General features: G+C 44.5%; 1 protein-coding gene across 1 annotated transcript in view; it reads right to left on the reverse strand.

Annotated features, from left to right (window-relative positions):
* CLS (cardiolipin synthase) overlaps positions 1-18445 on the reverse strand; it is a 42696-nt gene that overhangs the window by 18857 nt on the left and 5394 nt on the right. Inside the window, exons 3-6 of the mRNA XM_050181908.3 lie at positions 16964-17093; positions 12113-12198; positions 7580-7648; positions 3817-3908 (exon numbers count right to left, since the gene is read on the reverse strand). Coding sequence (XP_050037865.1) covers positions 3817-3908; positions 7580-7648; positions 12113-12198; positions 16964-17093 — 377 coding nt within the window. The remainder of the gene's footprint in view (positions 1-3816; positions 3909-7579; positions 7649-12112; positions 12199-16963; positions 17094-18445) is intronic.

The following is an 18445-nucleotide window of genomic DNA, read 5'->3' on the forward strand; positions in this document are numbered from 1 at the left end:
TGGATTGGGAAGAATTGGGGATAATAGTTAATGGAGAATACCTTAGTAACTTGCGATTCGCTGATGATATTGCCTTGCTTAGTAACTCAGGGGGACTAACTGCAATGCATGCTCACTGACCTGGAGAGGCCAAGCCGAAGGGTGGGTCTAAAAATTAATCTGCAGAAAACTAAAGTAATGTTTAACAGTCTCGGAAGAGAACAGCAGTTTACGATAGGTAGTGAGACACTGGAAGTGGTAAGGGAATACATCTACTTAGGACAGGTAGTGACTGCGGATCCGGATCATAAGAATGAAATAATCAGAAGAATAAGAATGGGCTGGGGTGCGTTTCGCAGGCATTCTCAGATCATGAACAGCAGGTTGCCATAATCCCTCAAGAGAAAAGTTTAAACAGCTGTGTCTTACCAGTACTCACGTACGGGGCAGAGACCTGAAGGCTTACGAAAAGGGTTCTACTTAAATTGAGGACGACGCAACGAGCTATGGAAAGAAGAATGATAGGTGTAACTTTAAGGGATAAGAAAAGAGCAGATTGGGTGAGGGAACAAACGCGAGTTAATGATATCTTAGTTGAAATCAAGAAAAAGAATTGGGCATGGGCAGGGCACGTAATGAGGAGGGAAGATAACCGATGGTCATTAAGAGTTACGGAATGGATTCCAAGGGAAGGGAAGCGTAGCAGAGGGCGGCAGAAAGTTAGGTGGGCAGATGAGATTAAGAAGTTTGCAGGGACAACATGGCCAAAATTAGTACATGACCGGGGTAGTTGGAGAACTATGGGAGAGGCCTTTGCCCTGCAGTGGGCATAACCAGGCTGATGATGATGATGATGTTAGTGCTGACCGAAAAAAGAAATAAACAAGAAAAAGTTCCATCCCCTAGAGCCTTTTGTCGACCTAGGAAGAGCAGGTATGGCCTCTGAGACTGGAAGATGCAGTGCTCTCTATAGAAAGCATGTACGTCCCAATCTTGGAGGCTATAGAGAGAGCCACTGGAAGCCAAGCCTGGCTAAGCCAGCAGAAAACACAACATGGCGGCCCCCAAGATGGGGCAGCGTGGCTTGGAACGAGCGATTTACCGTATTTACTCGCATAATGATTGCACCCCTGAATTTTGTCGTCAAAATTAGCTTTTCTTTATTTCTCGTGTAATGATTGCACCCAGAACTTGCCGCAGCGATATGTCGTGTGCCGAGTCTAGCTAATAATGATCGCGCTTACCATCTATCGAATACTACGCGAACGACTCTTCAAGGCAAATCAGGCGGTCTGCACGCACCAAGCATTCTTAAGCAGACGCCCCATTTCATACCTTTCATCACTTTCCGCACTTTCATGACAAAAAGAAAGAAAGCTACAACCAAAACTTGCCTTTATTACGTGTAGGCTTTATAATGGTCGTGGTCAACAACAACAAAAAAAGGCGCCTTTCGATTCTTCTCGTCTGCACTTGTGGGCATGCAACAAATCGTGAGCAGCAACGATAGCAGCAGCCACGTTTACACTGATACGTTATAAGTGTACCCTATTCATATGTCAACGCTTGTCATGCAGCTAAGATATTCGCCCACCCTTAGCGGAAACATGCTGTATTGGGATAGTAGTAGTGAAGACAAATGCCGAAGTTTCCGCAGCCTGCCCGCCATGTGTTCGTATGTCACCGGCAGCTAAGTGCGCCCATTTGTTTCTGTCCCCTCAAAGTGAACATGGCTACGTTATTGCCGCAAACTTGCCGATATTAACAATATTATTCACTACTGATACAGAAGAAACTGTTTCAATGCACGTAATGCACTCACGAGAAGAAAAAAAATCTAGTTCAGTGCGTTCGGCTTGCTCCACCAGCCGCCATTTTAGTTTTGGTGTCCCGCCTACATACAGCGGCAGCTGCCTATTTGTTGACCTGTTGTCATTCCGCAGCGAATGCGGGATGAAAAAATCTTATTGCGGGAAATTTAACCCGTGTAATGATCGCACCCCTGAATTTGCATCAATTTTTTTTTATTGAAAAAGTGCGATCATTATGCGAGTAAATACGGTAGTCTGGAAAATCGAACTTTGGGGTCTAAATTCATCCAAAAAATCAGTCGCCAAAATGCATTAGTTCCATGGGAGCCCTGATGGTGCATTTATGGAGTCCACAATATCCATCAAGTCCGAATATTTGGAGTCCGAAAAATTACTCGGCAACTGTACTGTATTACACTGAGCATTCTGTTTATATAGAAGCTTGTTATATCGAGGTTTAACTGTATTGTTAAAATCGATGTCATGAGGGTTTGACTGTTCTCTCTGACTAAAATGTTTTGATTTCTGTCCCCTTTGTTCTCTGCGTGCAACCTGGCTAAACAAGGAAATTTTTGTGGCCCTTGAATATTGTTATAGGCGGGTTCGACTGCACACTTTAAAAAAAGTTTACACAATCTGGGGCATATCTCTGCCCCAGAAGAATAATCCTCAATTATCTTGCGCGCTCTTCCTTGCTTTAACACAGCACCCGATTCTTCCAGGTCACGAACGGCATGCAGGTTATCAGCATGACACAGCATTCTTGACAAGAAAGCAACAACTGCAGACTTTTGAAGAAAGGAAGTACAAGCAATACAGATGGTGAGTATTCTTTGGGGACAAAGATACATCCCAAAGGGCGTGAACTGTTTTTAGAGCAGCATCACGCCGAACCTGCACTTTTCATATATTCGTTGACAAACTAATAATGCAGTACAACCTCCGGATATAAAAGTGCACCGTGTATGCCTTCTCTGCCTTCACACCCCAAAACATAGTTCCTGAGGGATGCCCACATTGAAACAAATTCCTCTCTGCTGCAACGATGTGAAAGTTAGTGAACACAATTGGCTAGCAAACATTCTTTTTGGGTTTGACAGCAGGGTATTTGGCACTGTATATGCAACTCCTCACTGTTAAGTGTAGTGCTCAGCGATTCAAATGTGGTAACTGTCTTGCAAGGTGGCCAGCACATTTTACTCGACCGGTGCGTGTTGGGGACACTAAGCTGACACACTGTGGTATATGACAAAAGCAAGGGCCTTTGTGATGCATTGTGATTGCATTTGGCTTCCAAGCAATTACCCAGAACTCCCCGGTGCCGCAAAAACCGCCGGCCGCCATGAAGCCCATTTGTATTTTGTGCGACTTGCTGAGCACTGCACATTGACGCTATGCTAAAATGGAGAGTTGTGTGTTTGTCTAGAAGGTGAATCAGAATGATAGTACCTATACTCCATCTCACAACTCGTTTGCAGCACTGCGGAAGCTGCAGGACTCCTTAGCCAATACGAAGGCCAAGTGCCCCTCGAGATGTGTTCATACATGCCGCATTGTCTGCTCACCACCACAGTAATTTGTGGTATACGATGTGCATGCACTAAGGTACTATAGCATGTAATGTAACGTATCACTGTAACGTATCATGCAAGAAGCAAAAATAAAACGCCCTAATACCGCTAGTCATCAGACAGTTATGCCCGGAACTATGTTACCTATCTACGCCTCGTACCTTCGACAGTAGTGCAAACGACTTGCGAGATGGAGTATAGCTACTTTTGCCCTGTGTGGATTATCACACACATGGTTCTTTGTAATCTTGTTGAATGCGTTCCTGCACAGATGCCTGCATTTGACAGAGAAGTATTACTCTAAAAGAAGCTTTTCAAGTTATTTTTCCATCCATCTGCAATAGTGCAATCACAATATCGCAGAACACGATGCGGACAAGTGGATTTAACAATTAGGGAAAGGCTACACTCGACAAGTCACCCAAACCTTCAAGCGCCACCATGACCGTACTCACCAGAAGGCATGCAGGGCACTGTGATCCACAAAGCCAAACACGGGGGCAGCTAGCGTGGCTGCCACAAGTCCCAGCTGCACAGCAGTGTTGGCCTGCGTGCAAAAAAAAAAACATGAACAAGGCTCGACATCAGAATTACAAAAAAAGCCACAGTTCCCTACTTGGTTAAACAGTGCACCCGCCATGTTGCTGCCCTCAATGCCTGTGCATTCCCAGACAACCTTGATAATTCACACCATTGCTGTTTTCAGTGAGGGCACCTTCTATGGAACAATGTTGCTATTGCACCAACTAACTACAGCAAAAGCTTGTTAATTAGAAATTTCAGATAATTCGAAGTAGCCACCGCGGTCCATCCAGCAATGTACTGAAAGCAATGTGTAACACATTCGGCTCATTCACGCTGAAATCCGCACCGCCACCGATAATTCAAACTCCACATCATCGTGGATGGGGAGAGTGCCAGTGTGCGAGAGCATGTGGGCGATGCTGATGTCGCCGCGCAGGCGTTGTTGCTTGCAACCGGTGTTGCTTCTTTCATCTGTGGCCCTTTGTTTAGGCTTGACTGCAGAGAGACGTGTTTGCACCTGGCCATGCGTGGTCACGCCTCTGTTGCAGGTTGCTTCTCTCCCGGGAGGTTCAGTATAAAGCTAAAGGGCAATAAAATTGTGACCGTGCGCCGTATGCTATACGTGCATGAGTGCATGTGTATGTATATGAGAAAGCGTGCGAGGGTGAGCCGGCGAACGCGGCTCAATCTCGCGTGCTCGAGCGAGGAAGGTGGGGCAGATGCGCACCCTTTCCTGTCGCGCGTGCGAGGCACGGGGGTGAAGCAGAGGGAGGAGGGGGGGGGGGACATTTTTCTCCAGCGGCTGCTGCTTACGGCGCGGCCATGTGCGTGCCGTATTGTGAATGCTATCTGCGACATGGCCAAAGTGCGCACCCGCGTGGGCGTCGTCTTCAAAGCGATCTGCGATGTCTACAGACTGCGCATAGTGCCAGTAGCTTTGTACGCGATGTGCTTTTTACATTTTGTTCGCGTTAATTAAATGAGAGCTGTACGAAGGTCGATTCGCTCGGCTGCTACTGCCGTGATTCCTCACTCCAGCGTTTTTCAGCGAGTTCCTGTGGTCATCGAGCGATATATGTTCATGTTTACCTGCACGCGCGTGACACCAAACTTTTTAATTTAGATAGTAAGCGAATGTTTACAAGCTTGTGGAGCTGACAAAACTAGTACCCTTACTTTTTCTCCGCACCAGTCGGCGCAATGAACACGCGAATGGAGCAAGAGCCATCTCAACGTCGGGCACGCCGGACCGCGTTCGGTTATGCTGGCTGTGCCAGTGCTTTGAAGTATAGACATTGTTGTTCACGCCAACGTGAGGTAGCGTCTGTGCACGTATGCTCACGCCTCGTTGGACTATACACACACCTTAACCGAGCTATTATTTTCTGACTTTGGTTAGGTCAAATTTTGTATAATTCGAATTTTCGTAGCATCCCCGTGAGATTCGATTTAACGAGCTTTTACTGTATGTTGGGCTAGCAACAGCTCCTTTTTGCTACTCAAATTTGAGCTGGTCAGGTTGCAAACCATAATTTAAGAATATACCATGTATCTGGCATCCTCTGGCCATTTAGCCAGTACAGTGGCAGACTGGGCTAGTTGGTTAAAACACTCGCCAAATTCAGCACGTTAATGGCACTGGGACCTCACAGCAAGCTGCCACTCTTCCTGCAGACAGTTGTTGACCTTTTCCGTACCATCTTTTTCTTTTTTTGAAAGGCCACTGAAATTTCCTAAATATTTTAATGACTGATTCACACTGTGAAGAGCTTTCATTTTTGCAATATCAGCAGCTGATTTGCTTTCTTTTGTTGTCTTTTACTGTAAATAATTTTTTCACGCTTCTAAGCTGTATATAGGAAAGGCCATAGAAACAGTCTATACACACTTAAACAAAATCAAACCCTTTGGATTGTATTGCCGTAAAACAATAATCGTCATATGTCTTGTCCGCATCTGCTGGCTTCGATGGCAATGTCGGTGTTTTGGCGGCCAGCAAGTCAATAGTCTATCAAGTCAACGGGTCTACATCAGACACTCCTCCAAAATCTTGAAGGCCTTTGAGTGGTGAGGTTGGGCACTACCATCACAGCATGTTTACTGTAGCATGCCATAAAGAAGCGTTAAAAGACCTCATAGAAAGAAACGATTCATTTTTAAAGATATAACTATTCTCTCAAATAAATAATGAGCACTGGTCTCGTACTGTCACAAAAGCCAGGCGTGGCCAGCAGTCTCAATATCCCCAGAGCACTCAAACAAATCGGACCACAGTCAATGAACAATGTGCTAGTAAACTGTAACAAGTGTATGAAAAATCCCTAATAAGGGGCCCCACAACATCTTTTAGGAGAGGTTTGGAATGTGTTTAGGACCAAAAGCCATCCCCTAATTTAAGTACATATTGCAGACCTGATGTCCCAGCAGGGAGGGCAAATGAAACATAAATAGAAACAGTCAACCGAATGCAATAATGAGCACAATGCGAAGGCAAAATCCAACATAAACAAATACCATAATGAATACAATGCAAAAAACAAAGAAAAACTAGTTCATGTATCAATTTGCACTGAGTTCATGTTTTAAGTGCGGCGCTGAGAGGTCCTTGTTTATTACCATAAACGGAAAGATGAAGAAATTAAATGTGTTTGACCTTGTGAAATATTGACGTAATGCATGGCTCTGATGGTGTCGGGTGTGTTTCATTGCAAATGGAGATGAGGCAAAGCACCAAGTGCAAATTTTTTAGTTAAAGAATTCCAGCCTGGATTCTCTTGTGTGTACTACATCAAATGCCCGAATGACGATCGGGCAGGACAAGTGCAGACTGACACCACATTGGGCAGCCCCCAGGATTCACCTGTCTCCACTGTTGCGGAATCTCATTACTTGTGACCTACTTGACCTGCCCATGCCCCCTGCCCCCGGTGTCATGGTCCAAGCATATGCGGATGATATTAGAGAGCTTTAGATTAGGGGACGCAAGCAGCTTGTGCATGCAAGAACTATGGCCACAGTACTGCGCAGCACCGTGGCCCCTAGTTCTTATGTGCGCAAGCTATTTGCATCCCCCGATCTAAAACTCTCTGCAATCTTTATCACTCTGGCCCCTAATACGGCCGGTCTAGGGTTGTTGGTTGAAACTGTTTTATCCTACATCCAGCCTAATGATTTCGTTTGTTGGCTAGGAGAGTTAGTGAGAAAATTTATTATAGATAATCCTAACCGGCTTTCTAATGCAACCTAATGTACTGTTAATGAAATACAGTCAACAACCCATTTTTCGGACATGCCTAATAATTCGTATGGCTTCACGGCACCACCACCACGCACCCCATATATACTACATATACTGTACAGTCAACGCTTAAATGGAACACCTAATTCATTTGTATGTAGTGGCCGATTAAGACTGTGATATGTGATAAACGCCTCTTATGTTTTAATGCATGGATACCTGCTTAATGGATCGTGTCGGCCACTTTCTTATGACTTAGTCGAAGAAATGTTGCATTTAAAATGAATTTACTCCAAGTTAGGTTCTCCCTTTAAGGATAGACCATATCGTGCAGAGGAATAACACTTAGCTCCTACTTTGATGACAGCATTGCCTAGTGACTAGACAATTTTATTTTCGTGTTAAAGAATAAGTCCTACAGGGCTCCTTTAGGTTCAGAAAAGTCCTTGGCTCACCTTGCTGATGCTGGTGGGAGAGAACTTGACGGTTGCCAAGCTAACATCGAAGTACCTCAAAAATGTTTTCTGCAGAGAGAAGGCCAAGTGTGATTTTCACCATTACGAGCACCATACCAAGACAAGACCAAACTGCCACCACAATCACACAAGTACACGAACTGCAATCGCAGTTTTAGCAACACATAGATAAAAGCATGAGAAAAATGACTTCTGTATTTGTCTCACGCTGCACTAAGGGTATGGCGTCGTACAACTTTGATCAACTCACCACAACAATGCGTTCTACAGACCCACAGAGCTACCTGGAAACAGCTTGCCTCCACTTGTGACAGTGGTCACATAATACTAACGGAGAAAATTCGTGGGAAGTGCATGATCCACGCAATGCACCCTTGTGGTGACCCAAGCGATAACGAATAAAACGGGTTCATCACGAATCAAATCACACATCGTACTTGCGTCTTGCACCCCCCCTGCCGTGACTGTCTTTCCGTGAAGTGCAGATGTGGCTTGTGGTGGTAATGTACAAATCCACCAATGTTTGGGTTGGGGTCGGATTCGTTTAGCTGCCTGCAGAAACCTCAAACCTATTATACTTTCACTGCAATATTTCACTGTAAATATTTCAAAACTATGAATTTCTAGATACTGCATATTCCAGAATTTATATAATTTGTTTGCTCGCTTACAATTCCCATGCCAATGTTATTAATTAAGCGAAAAGTAACAGCTCCGTCAGTAGCTATCAGCATCGGCATGTTTAGGGGGCCTTGTGGGCCTTCTCTTGCAGTGTTGCCGTGATGAAGCAGCAGAATTCCCCTTTCGTTGTGAAGCTCAAAATCATAAATCGGGTCGAACGTGGTGAGAAGTCAAATGTCCCCGTAGCGTGCACGATTCTGAGGAGCACTCTCAGCATGATCTTGAAAATAAGGGGGAGATTAGGGCTAAAGCGGCCAAACTCACGACCCAGTGCCCGGTGCGCCCGATGTGTACGCACGGCCATGTACGAGTGGTTCATCCGAAATCGCTTCAGCCGTGCCAACTTCTGCGTGCTCGGTGATGAATGTAAATTCTGATTAATGCGACGAAGTCGTTGCCGGTGTTGCCGAAGTTTGGAGCAAGCTGTCAGTATTTCCGGAAGATGTTGACGAATCAACGGTGGACAAGTTTGTGAGCGCAAATGATGGTATCGCGACCACAGGAGAGCCCGAAAACGAGACTACATTGCCGACATCATACCAAGCACAAGTGAAAGCGGGCACAATGAGGAAAGCGACGACCGTCCTTGGCCCACATCCTCCGAAGTGATTGGTGCACTCGCACTATTCCAGCGCTTCTGCGCGAATGCGGAAGGTGGCGGCCTCAGCTGCTCCGACTCCTTAGACAATGTGGAGAAGTGCGTGCATTGCAGGCAGCAAAACTGCCCAAGCAGAAAAAAATGCAGGACTATTTTGTATGAAACAAGCTAGTTTCATCAATAAAGTGATTTTATAAATGGTATGTGCTTTTATGGCGTCCAATTATTTAGCAGGGTTATATCGAATTATGCTCCATATCGAACTGATAGGCTTTTTTTGCAATTTCGATACAGCCGGGTTTGACTATAATAGTAATAACAAGATACCAAACATTACTCAGACCAAAGGCACATAATTTCAAAAAAATCTCAAGAAAGAAAGTGAGCAAGGTAACATTTGCTATTCACACAGGTACAGCTGGGTCCACTGTAAGAGGGATCATGCGAGTATGTGGCTTATGCTCCGCACAGCGCAATGTACAGAAAGCGGCGAAGACCAAGTGCATGTGCGAAAATGCATGTGCCGCATGTCGTCTGCTGCCAAACCAGCGCTGCACGCGGTCATTTGGCTGGGCGATCGCACATCTTCAGCTGCGGTTGCAATGAACGTGGTATAAAAAGAGATAAGTTGTGCTTGTCTTGCCAACCATCTAAAGAGCATGAAAATGATCGTGCTTCCAGAACATTCTCAGCGACATTAAGGGGAGACGTGGCTTCCAAAACTAATTTTGTGAATTTTGGTGTGAATTGGATATTTAACAGCATTGTTCAGTTTTTTTTTTCTGCTGATTGCAAATATCTAATTACATTTTGCATATCTGCATTAGAATAAACGATACCAAGTTTTATATACAGAAATTCATTCAATTTCTTACGGGACTTTTCAAGAACTTCACTTTGTCAAAAGCAAGAACAAAGTATATGGCAAGAGTGCCAGAGAGTAGCTCTATCTGGGGATGCTAATTTTATTGTTCTCAGTGCACTTATAATGCAAAAAGAAAAAACAGATGTAAGCTTGATAGCAATATATTTGCTAATTATCATTTATGATTAGTGGCAATTAGAATTTAGCACACAACTTTGGAAATGAATAAATAGCATCACCGGCTAGATCCATTCATACCAAAGATTGGTACCAAAGATTTTGCTCATGCTTAGAAAGAACATACGAAGATGCTCTGTGAGGCAGTGTTCGATGGCGAAAAAAATGATATGAGAAAAATGAAACTGAACTTTTAGTTTACTGTAACTTTTATGTGCCTAGCAATATGGCAGTATGAATTGCATCACCATGCAGCCCTGTCCTACAGCAACAAGTTCATATATTTGTTGTAACATCATCCATAGTTGTTGACAGCAATGCAAGAAAGCTAGTACCACCCGCTTCACATTTCTCTTTTAGATCCTTGTTGAACAGGAGGCACAAAAATGGCATCTCTGCTAATATAGTTGCACACAGTTCATGGCCACAACAAAACATGTCCTTTGCACAAAGTTTATGGCTGCAAAAGATATCTGGATCAAATCCCAGCAGTGGCAGCCACATTTCGATGGAGGCAAAATGCCAGAAGTTCATGTACTTGTGTTGTGCACACCAGGTGGTCAAAATTAATCCAGAATCACATCGTGGTTCTGGCACGTAAAATCCCAGAATTCAAAATAACAAAATGCATCTTCTACACATTCACACAAATGTGCATTCAGCACAGGTCACACATAGACCTATAGTAGCCCAGGACTGTGGGTAGAGTCTGTTGCTGGCTCGTGCCTTTTTTGCAAGGTTGCTTGTCCCCGCATTTCTGTTCGTGCGATCCTCACTGGACATGTGAAACTTCCGATGATCCTTTACAAGGCTTCGGCGCACCATTCGCGCATGCCACAGGTGCAGCACTCCAGCACAAGCTTCAGTGATTTCCCAGGGGAGCAGTAGAGGTTGTAGTAAAGACCAGGCCTGCTCTCTTGGAGCAGTATCTTCACTCATAGCAGGCTTCTCGTATGCTTCTCTCTGTGACTTTTCAAAAGCATTTTCAAGCGTACAAAGAAAAGAGCTTCCAGACAAGCCCAAGATGGAGGCCGCCAGGGACTGCGTTCACAAATGGCGACGGTGCAAAGTTTGAACATTTTTGGCCAATTTTTGCTAATTTTGCATCCACCCTGGCCCGTATTTTATTATTTTCCGATTAAATTTACTTTCTAGATTTCCCGAAGGGATCCTTGAACGTATGAATGTAGCGAAAGTAAGCTTTTCTGAAAATAAACTTTTTCTGCGATTTTTTACTGTTTCAAGACCCGTATCTGCCCTTAAGCCCCATTTTTCTGGTGAAAGCTTTGCATTCATATGTTATCGTGCAGAAGACTGAAACAAATTTATTCTGTTGATGCAGCATGGCGTATAAGTCAACGAAAGGAGCGAGAGTCACACCATAATTAGTTTTCAGAACAGTTGTCCACGGCGTGTTTCAGTGATGTCCCACTACTTTGTGCTCAGTCTGTCAGTCAGTTTGTGCTAGTAGTACGAAACACTGCGTAAAGGTACCATTGGCGAATTAGAAACATGAACAAATATAGCCGAAATCATTCCGAGGTATTGCTCTTTTCTTCCGAAATGCCAGTGAGAGAGCGAGGGAGTGACACTAGCATACATAAGCAAACAGAGACCGAACAATTTACAGTTGCCAATGGCGTTATGAAAGTGTTTCTGCCAGTGGAATGCTCATGCGAAATGCACCACAGTGATGCTATTTGCCGTGTCCAAAAATACAGCTTTCACAAAAAAATATTTCTGCTGCAGCGCGTTCGCAATCTACGCCACTGCAGTAGAAGGGAATGTACTTATGGGCTTTCTACGTCTCATGAGTGGCGCGCAAAACATTAAACTTTCTCCATCAAGGGAGGGGGGGCGGGTCTTCACGTGTAACTGCAGGGCAGGGTGGCCGCATGCTAGAAAGTGAAGGTGTGTGGTTCAGCAGCAGACGACATGCTACATGAACCGCCCCTGCGTCATTTCGCACATAAGCTTGGTTTTCGCTGCATAAGCTTACTTGGCGCTGCATGGAGCATGGTACGCGCAAGAGTATATTTACCTGCACACTAACACACTAACTTAAACTGGTGTAAGCTTTAACAATGAGAAACTTAGAATAGCAGCACTAAGTGAAATTATGCAGCAGTGTAGTACATATGTGGTCCTAGTATTGAACTGAGTTGCATTTCAGCGTAGGTGCGTCACTCACAGGTGCAGGAAGGGAGGCAAACCGGAGGTAGCCTGCGCAGCCCACGAGGGTGATATCTCGGGTCACGATGAGTGCGGTCAAGGGAACTGCATCACAAGGCCAAAGGAAAAAAATTATCAGCAGGCTTCAGCAATCACTGGGACTCTAAACTCACAACAACAGCTGTTACTAACAGAACAATGCCCCCAACTTTGCGAAAAACTACTGCAATCCTTTGCAAACTGACACAACTGTATGACTCTATGATGACACAGACTGCAGTTGCAGCAGCATGACGACGATGGTGGCAGCACAAAGACAGTGGTGGTACATGCTGATGCATAATGGAAGAAGTCCTGTTTCAACCTCTCAAAGGAGTGGTGACAAAAAGCTTTTGTGCTGTTTTTATTTCTTTATAGCATAGCTCTTGGCCAAGTAATTAAGCTATGAGGCCTCAAAGCCCCCAGAGCGCAACAAACATAATTAATTATGTTCCCTTTTAATGCTACTAAACTTAAAACCCGTGCTAGGTGCAGTGCGATTTCATGCGAAAAATTCCACGTCACCGAAACATGCTGTGGCGGCCTCATGGTACCAGACACAACTTGCACACACACGCACTGTGATCCTGCTGCCAAGAAACCAAGTCCATTCAGCACTCAATGGGACAAAAGGAGAGAGCTGGTTTCCCAGTGTTTCCAAAAGACACGTGCCATTAAAAGGGCCAACCTGGCAGCATTTGGCGGCACAGTGATGGTAGGGTTTTCAACCACTGCAGCGAGTTGATTGGTGCACTCTCAAGTTGTTTGTGATACCACATGACTGCCACCTCTGCTTTTCGTGATGCTATTAGTCTCCTTTTCCATGTCCAAAGCCATGTTGCACTTGGTGTGCATTTTGAATGGGCCACATAAAGATGGCGGTAATGAATTATCCATGACACTCTCAAAGAATTGAGGCTTCATACTGTGATTATGGAGCAGACAGCTACCTAAACGAACAGGGCACAAAATTTTCATGTCAGTGCTCCTTCAAGTGCTAGTGCAAAAAAAAATGTTACATGTGATATTTTTATTAAATAAATTAAGCATCAAACATAGATCACAGCATCTTAACAGAACATAGCAAGCACTGTGACTAGAGCTAGTTGGTACAAGTCCATAATTTCGGATATAGCAAAAAAGACAAAGGACAGAACCAAGAACACAAGACAGACGCTACTTTCAACTAAACCTTTATCACGAAGCACACACCACTTATGCAGGCTATAGCCCATGAAAAAAAAAGGAAAGATGAAAGAAAGTCAGACAAGTAATTGCCATAAATTGTGCTCAAACGTCTGAATAAAAAGGCACACATCACGTAACAGTGGCATGCCCATACTCGAGAAACTGCAGCTCTTCTTAGCAAAAGAGACGGCATGCTAACCACTACGAGGTAATTTCGCCTCATCTTGGAAGCTTCTACTATCAGCTAGGCAGTCAAGTCCAGGTTGTGAAATTCCGTTTTTCATCTCTTTTGTGCTAAGGTGAATCCAGATAAGAACGAACATGTGGTCCCGGTCACCATTCCCTATTTTGATGAAATTTACTTTAGGCGCAGGGTTTGGGCCCAGGACAATGAATATGAATTTAGTTTTGTGAAAAAAGAAGGTGTTTGCCTGAAGAAAAGAATGCACAAATTTCGGCCGTACAAAACACTTTTCCGCCAGTTTTACGATTTCTGAAATTTGAGCGCGTATAAAGAAAAAATGCTACACTACTTGATCATCACATTTTTTTCACACAAAGAACCAGTGGAATGCTACCTTATGAGTATTTTATTACAGCAGACTATGGAAGGAATATTGAGAAAAAAAATCACAAACACGGTAAACAGACCGAAATACCTGCAATTCAGGATTTTATTGCACTAGACTAATTAAAGTGAGGATAATAAAACTCGATGCACATGAACTTTTAAGTTCTCATATTCTTTTGAGATAATTTTTGTTGCTTTGCCTGGCACCACTATACTTAAAAATAGCACTTAAATAGCACAAAAGTAGCACACGCTACATGATCCGTAAATCCAGAAAATACAAAGAAAGTCATGGTGTGTGGTCTGGCCCAGACCTTTACACAAGAAAACGGGTAGACCAGAAAGATCTCGAAGCAGCATTGGATTATTGCACTGATGATGAGTTTAATTATAGCCAACCAAGCCAAAACAAGAAGGATGTGGTTCGTGTTATACTGGATGGCAAGAAAGAATGTATTGCGAAACGTGTCATGACACAATCTACACGTGAACCTTACAGCACGTTTAAGGAAGCTCACCCTGACACTGCAATCAGTCGGACTAAGTTCTACCCTTCGCGACCAAAATGGGTCACGCCCACACCAACACAGGAAGTATGTGTCTGTGTTTATTGTGCCAACGTAAAATTGGCAGTATGTGCGCTGGAAAAGAGCTCCAGTCAGAAGTACTGAAGACTTTCGTGACGTTTGCCTGTGCAGTCCTATTTCTTTTAAGTGAAAACTTGGAGAGTGTCTAGCTCTCACATTGACTGACCTCAGAATTCCCGAAGATGAAGAAATATTACATGCGACTTTGGAGAAAAGCGACTTAATAAAGAAAGAGTCTACCTGAGTGCATTCTTGGAGCACCTTCAGACATGCTTGGGCTAAAGAAATGGATAAGCCACAACTACACCAACTGCATTCAAGACGAAGCAATCAGTAAAGAAAAGAAGTATATGCAGAAAGCAAGTTTTCTTCTGCATTTCGATTTCGCAGAGAACTGGACAGTCATGCTAACAGACGAAATCCAGTCTCATCACTGGAGTAAAATTCTCAAGTCACCACATTCCCCTGGGTGGCCACGACCCAGAAAGGGGCGCACAGTTTTGCTGTCGTAAGCAATGACATGTCCCATGACTCGGCCCATGCATGCTACGCCGTGGCTAAGGTACACAAATGGCTTGATGAGCATATCGCAGTGTACGCTCATATTACTCATATCAGTGACGGTGCTTCTGTTCATTTCAAGAACAAATGTCAAATTCTTGAATTGAAAAACAACCGGTACACATCGGTGAAGTGGTTGTTTTGCACTAATGGACACGAGAAAAATGCCTGCAATGGAATCGGAGGCACTGTGAAGCACCAGGTGACGCTACACAACCTTCGAAATCCCGCCTCATCTGCCATCAATTCTGCTTGCGATATGGTGCAAGGCAAGTTCCAAATCCTAAGCTATCAAAGGTTCCATTAGTTTATGCTCCAAAAGCTGACACTGAATCTTTCAGGCGACTGAAGGCAAGAGAATGGGTTGCGGTTCCTGCAAGACATGGTATTCAGTGGTGGCATATATGGGAGTGCAAGCGGACTCAAAACTACTAACTCTAGTTGTTCACGGCAAGGACAGTTGCTTTGGATAAGCAACTTTTTCGGCAGTGAAATGGAATGTCGCGTGTTGTTAAAAAGGTGCAAGACAAGATCAATAAAATATAGCCTCATGGCAACAATACCGTCAGCCTTCTTCCTCAGCCACATTGGCATACAACACATGCCACGGTGCGTTTAAAGAAGGTCGTAACCTGTACGGGACAGCATCGCTTGTTGGCAACGTTATATTTGGACAATGAATATTATGTTGAATGAGTTCTTGCATAGCTAAATAAATCAGAACGGACAAAATCCGCGTTGCAGCCACTAGGTTGAGTGTGGTCACATTTGACGCATTGTAACTTGTTCGTTACTCGAATAATGCAATGTTTGTTTTTTTATGCACAGTGGTAGACAATGTCCTTGTCTTCAACCAGAGCGACTTTCAAAAAAATTTTAAATGACCTTTTCAGAAAACTATTTTCGAATTTCGATGTTTTTGGCAAACCACTTATGTTCAAGTGCTATATTTAAATATAACGGTGCTGGACAAAGCAACGAAAATTATTTTGGAGGAATGTGAAAACATAGAAGTTCATGTGCATCCAGTTTTATTATCCTCACTTTAATTAGTCCACAGCAATAAAATCCTGAATTACACGTATTCCGGTCCGTTTACCATGTTTCTGATTTTTTTTTTACTCAAGATTCCTTCCATAGCCAACTGTAACAAAATACTCATAAGGTAGCATTTCACTTCTTCTTTGTGGGAAAAAAATGTGATCGAGAAAAGTACGATTGTTTCTTTATGCTCGCTCAAATTTCAGAAATCGCAAAACTGGTGAAAAAGTGTTTTCGACGGTAGAAATTTGTGTTTTTTTTAGGCGAACAAAATTCTTCTTTAACAAAGCTATGTTCAGAATCATTGTTCTGGACCTGCGCCTAAAGCAAATTTTATCAAATTCGGGAATGGTGACCAGGACCACCTGTTCATTCTTATCTTGATCCACCCGCTACAGTCAAACCAACTTACAAGAACATTCAAGTACCAAGAAAATTGCTATAATAATCTCATTGGCTGAAAATCGCACCCTGTGAAACAGCCTATACTCCGATGCCCATGAGTTGCATACAACGCTACGCCATCAATTTCTACTTGGCTTGTGCTCTGTGTGCTTTCCCACATCTGCAGATCCAACAGGTAGACTCCCATTATCCTTTATGTTGTTTTCTCGCTTGGGCTACCACATCGCACATATGTGGAAATGACTTCATACAGAAGCATGGAGGCCTATTGCATGCATACATTGCACGAATGAAGAATGCTTGTGAAATGCACTGTACATGAGCCGTCACTCACAGTAGAGAGGCTGCTCAGTTTTTAATAGCCCTGAGCACATTTTCGCAGAGCATATTTGTCCCAAGTGATGTTCACAGTTGATGATGGGCATCCACTGCAGATGGAGGAGCGGAGCACTTCGGACAGTGGACATAAATGGCTCACCTGGGATGAGTCCCGCCACGGTGAGGCTGAGGAAGAGGGTGGCAACCAGGCACTTGTCAGCCAGGGGGTCCACCACCGTGCCCAGCATGCTCTGCTGAGAGGGGAACGACCTTGCCACCCAGCCATCCAGCTGCACAATTACAAAGGGGGACAACAGACCTCACTGTTCATAAGCGGCTAACAATTGCGGAAAAAAAAAAAAAGATATTGGTGTTTTTACGCAGATAGCAAGGCAGCCAACAGCCACATCTTAATTCAGCGCCTGACACACAATACTGCCCTGTGTTGTTTGGCAGTTAGTCGCAACCACGGAGCAAGAAACATTTAGGAGTGGAAACTCCGCTGTTTGCGGCGACCAGAAAAGGTCACAAGCCCACGGAGCCACTATCATGCTGGCGGTACCTGGCGGCCGAGAAAGAAATTACCGCCGGTTCAGTTGCCAAGGCAACCAGTTGCACGTATTGCTTGCATTCGGCCCCCGCACGCCTGGCACAAGGCAGTCACGCGCGCCTCTTCAGCGCTGACAGCCTGGACAGCGATCGGTGCTACGCCTCAACCATCTGAGCACAGTAAAAAATAAAACGCATTCTCTTCGGTGACCGCTATAATTAGGTAACCTGTAGCTTGCGGTTGTACGCGGCCCTGTTGTTTCACCCACGCGATGACTTTGACTGGATTACTGTAAGCGCTGCTGGCATTCGTCGAACGCAAACATGCCTTCGATTTCTTTGAGCATATGACCAGGCTGATTTTCGTCAAGCTCATGGGCCTCGCACACTGTGTGAACATCGCTGACGTTCACCGCCGTTGATGTTCCTGGCTTGTCGTATACGCTCATTCTTGATCATTTAATGGTAGCATGATTGATGTTTGATGACGCTTCCCGGTGAGTCCGCTTCTTTTTCGGGGATGTCAAAGATGCTGGGGACGGAAGAAAGATGCATGGAACAGCCTCTGGACGCAGCCCAGTTTTTTTTTTTTCGGTTGGTCCAGGATTACCTCGTCTCTAAACTCGCCGTAATATTTATCCCGTCTCATCATGTTGTTCGTGAAGTGCTTCTCACAGACGTAATCTCTCTATGTGAGCTGGCGGTCATCCCCAGCAATCGCCGCAGGCCTTGGTTGCAGACTTTCAAGGTCATTCGGAACTTTCCTTATGCTCACCTTTTCCCTCCAAGAGTTGTACTTGGTCTCGCCTTTTTCAACGAAACACTTGCGTCCCATCTTATGCTAGCGAATTCCGAAGAAGGACATTTGCGGTTAGCAGCGCTGTTAGTATTATGGTCCTCTAACAGACACCGACAAGAACTGTTGGTGTTTGACTTGTAAGGGCGCACAAACACGTTTCAGCGTGCCTGCTGAAGCGAACGTCCGTGTCGTCTGCTTGTCGTCTGGTCTGCACGGAAGACGCGGGTTCCGGCGAAGAGAGCGCGCCCGCGCTGTCCGCCCGGGCGTCCGTTTTTCTTGTTCCGCTACGGCTTG

Source organism: Dermacentor andersoni, chromosome 7 (assembly GCF_023375885.2).
Source record: "Dermacentor andersoni chromosome 7, qqDerAnde1_hic_scaffold, whole genome shotgun sequence".
In the NCBI taxonomy this organism is placed as follows: domain Eukaryota; kingdom Metazoa; phylum Arthropoda; class Arachnida; order Ixodida; family Ixodidae; genus Dermacentor; species Dermacentor andersoni.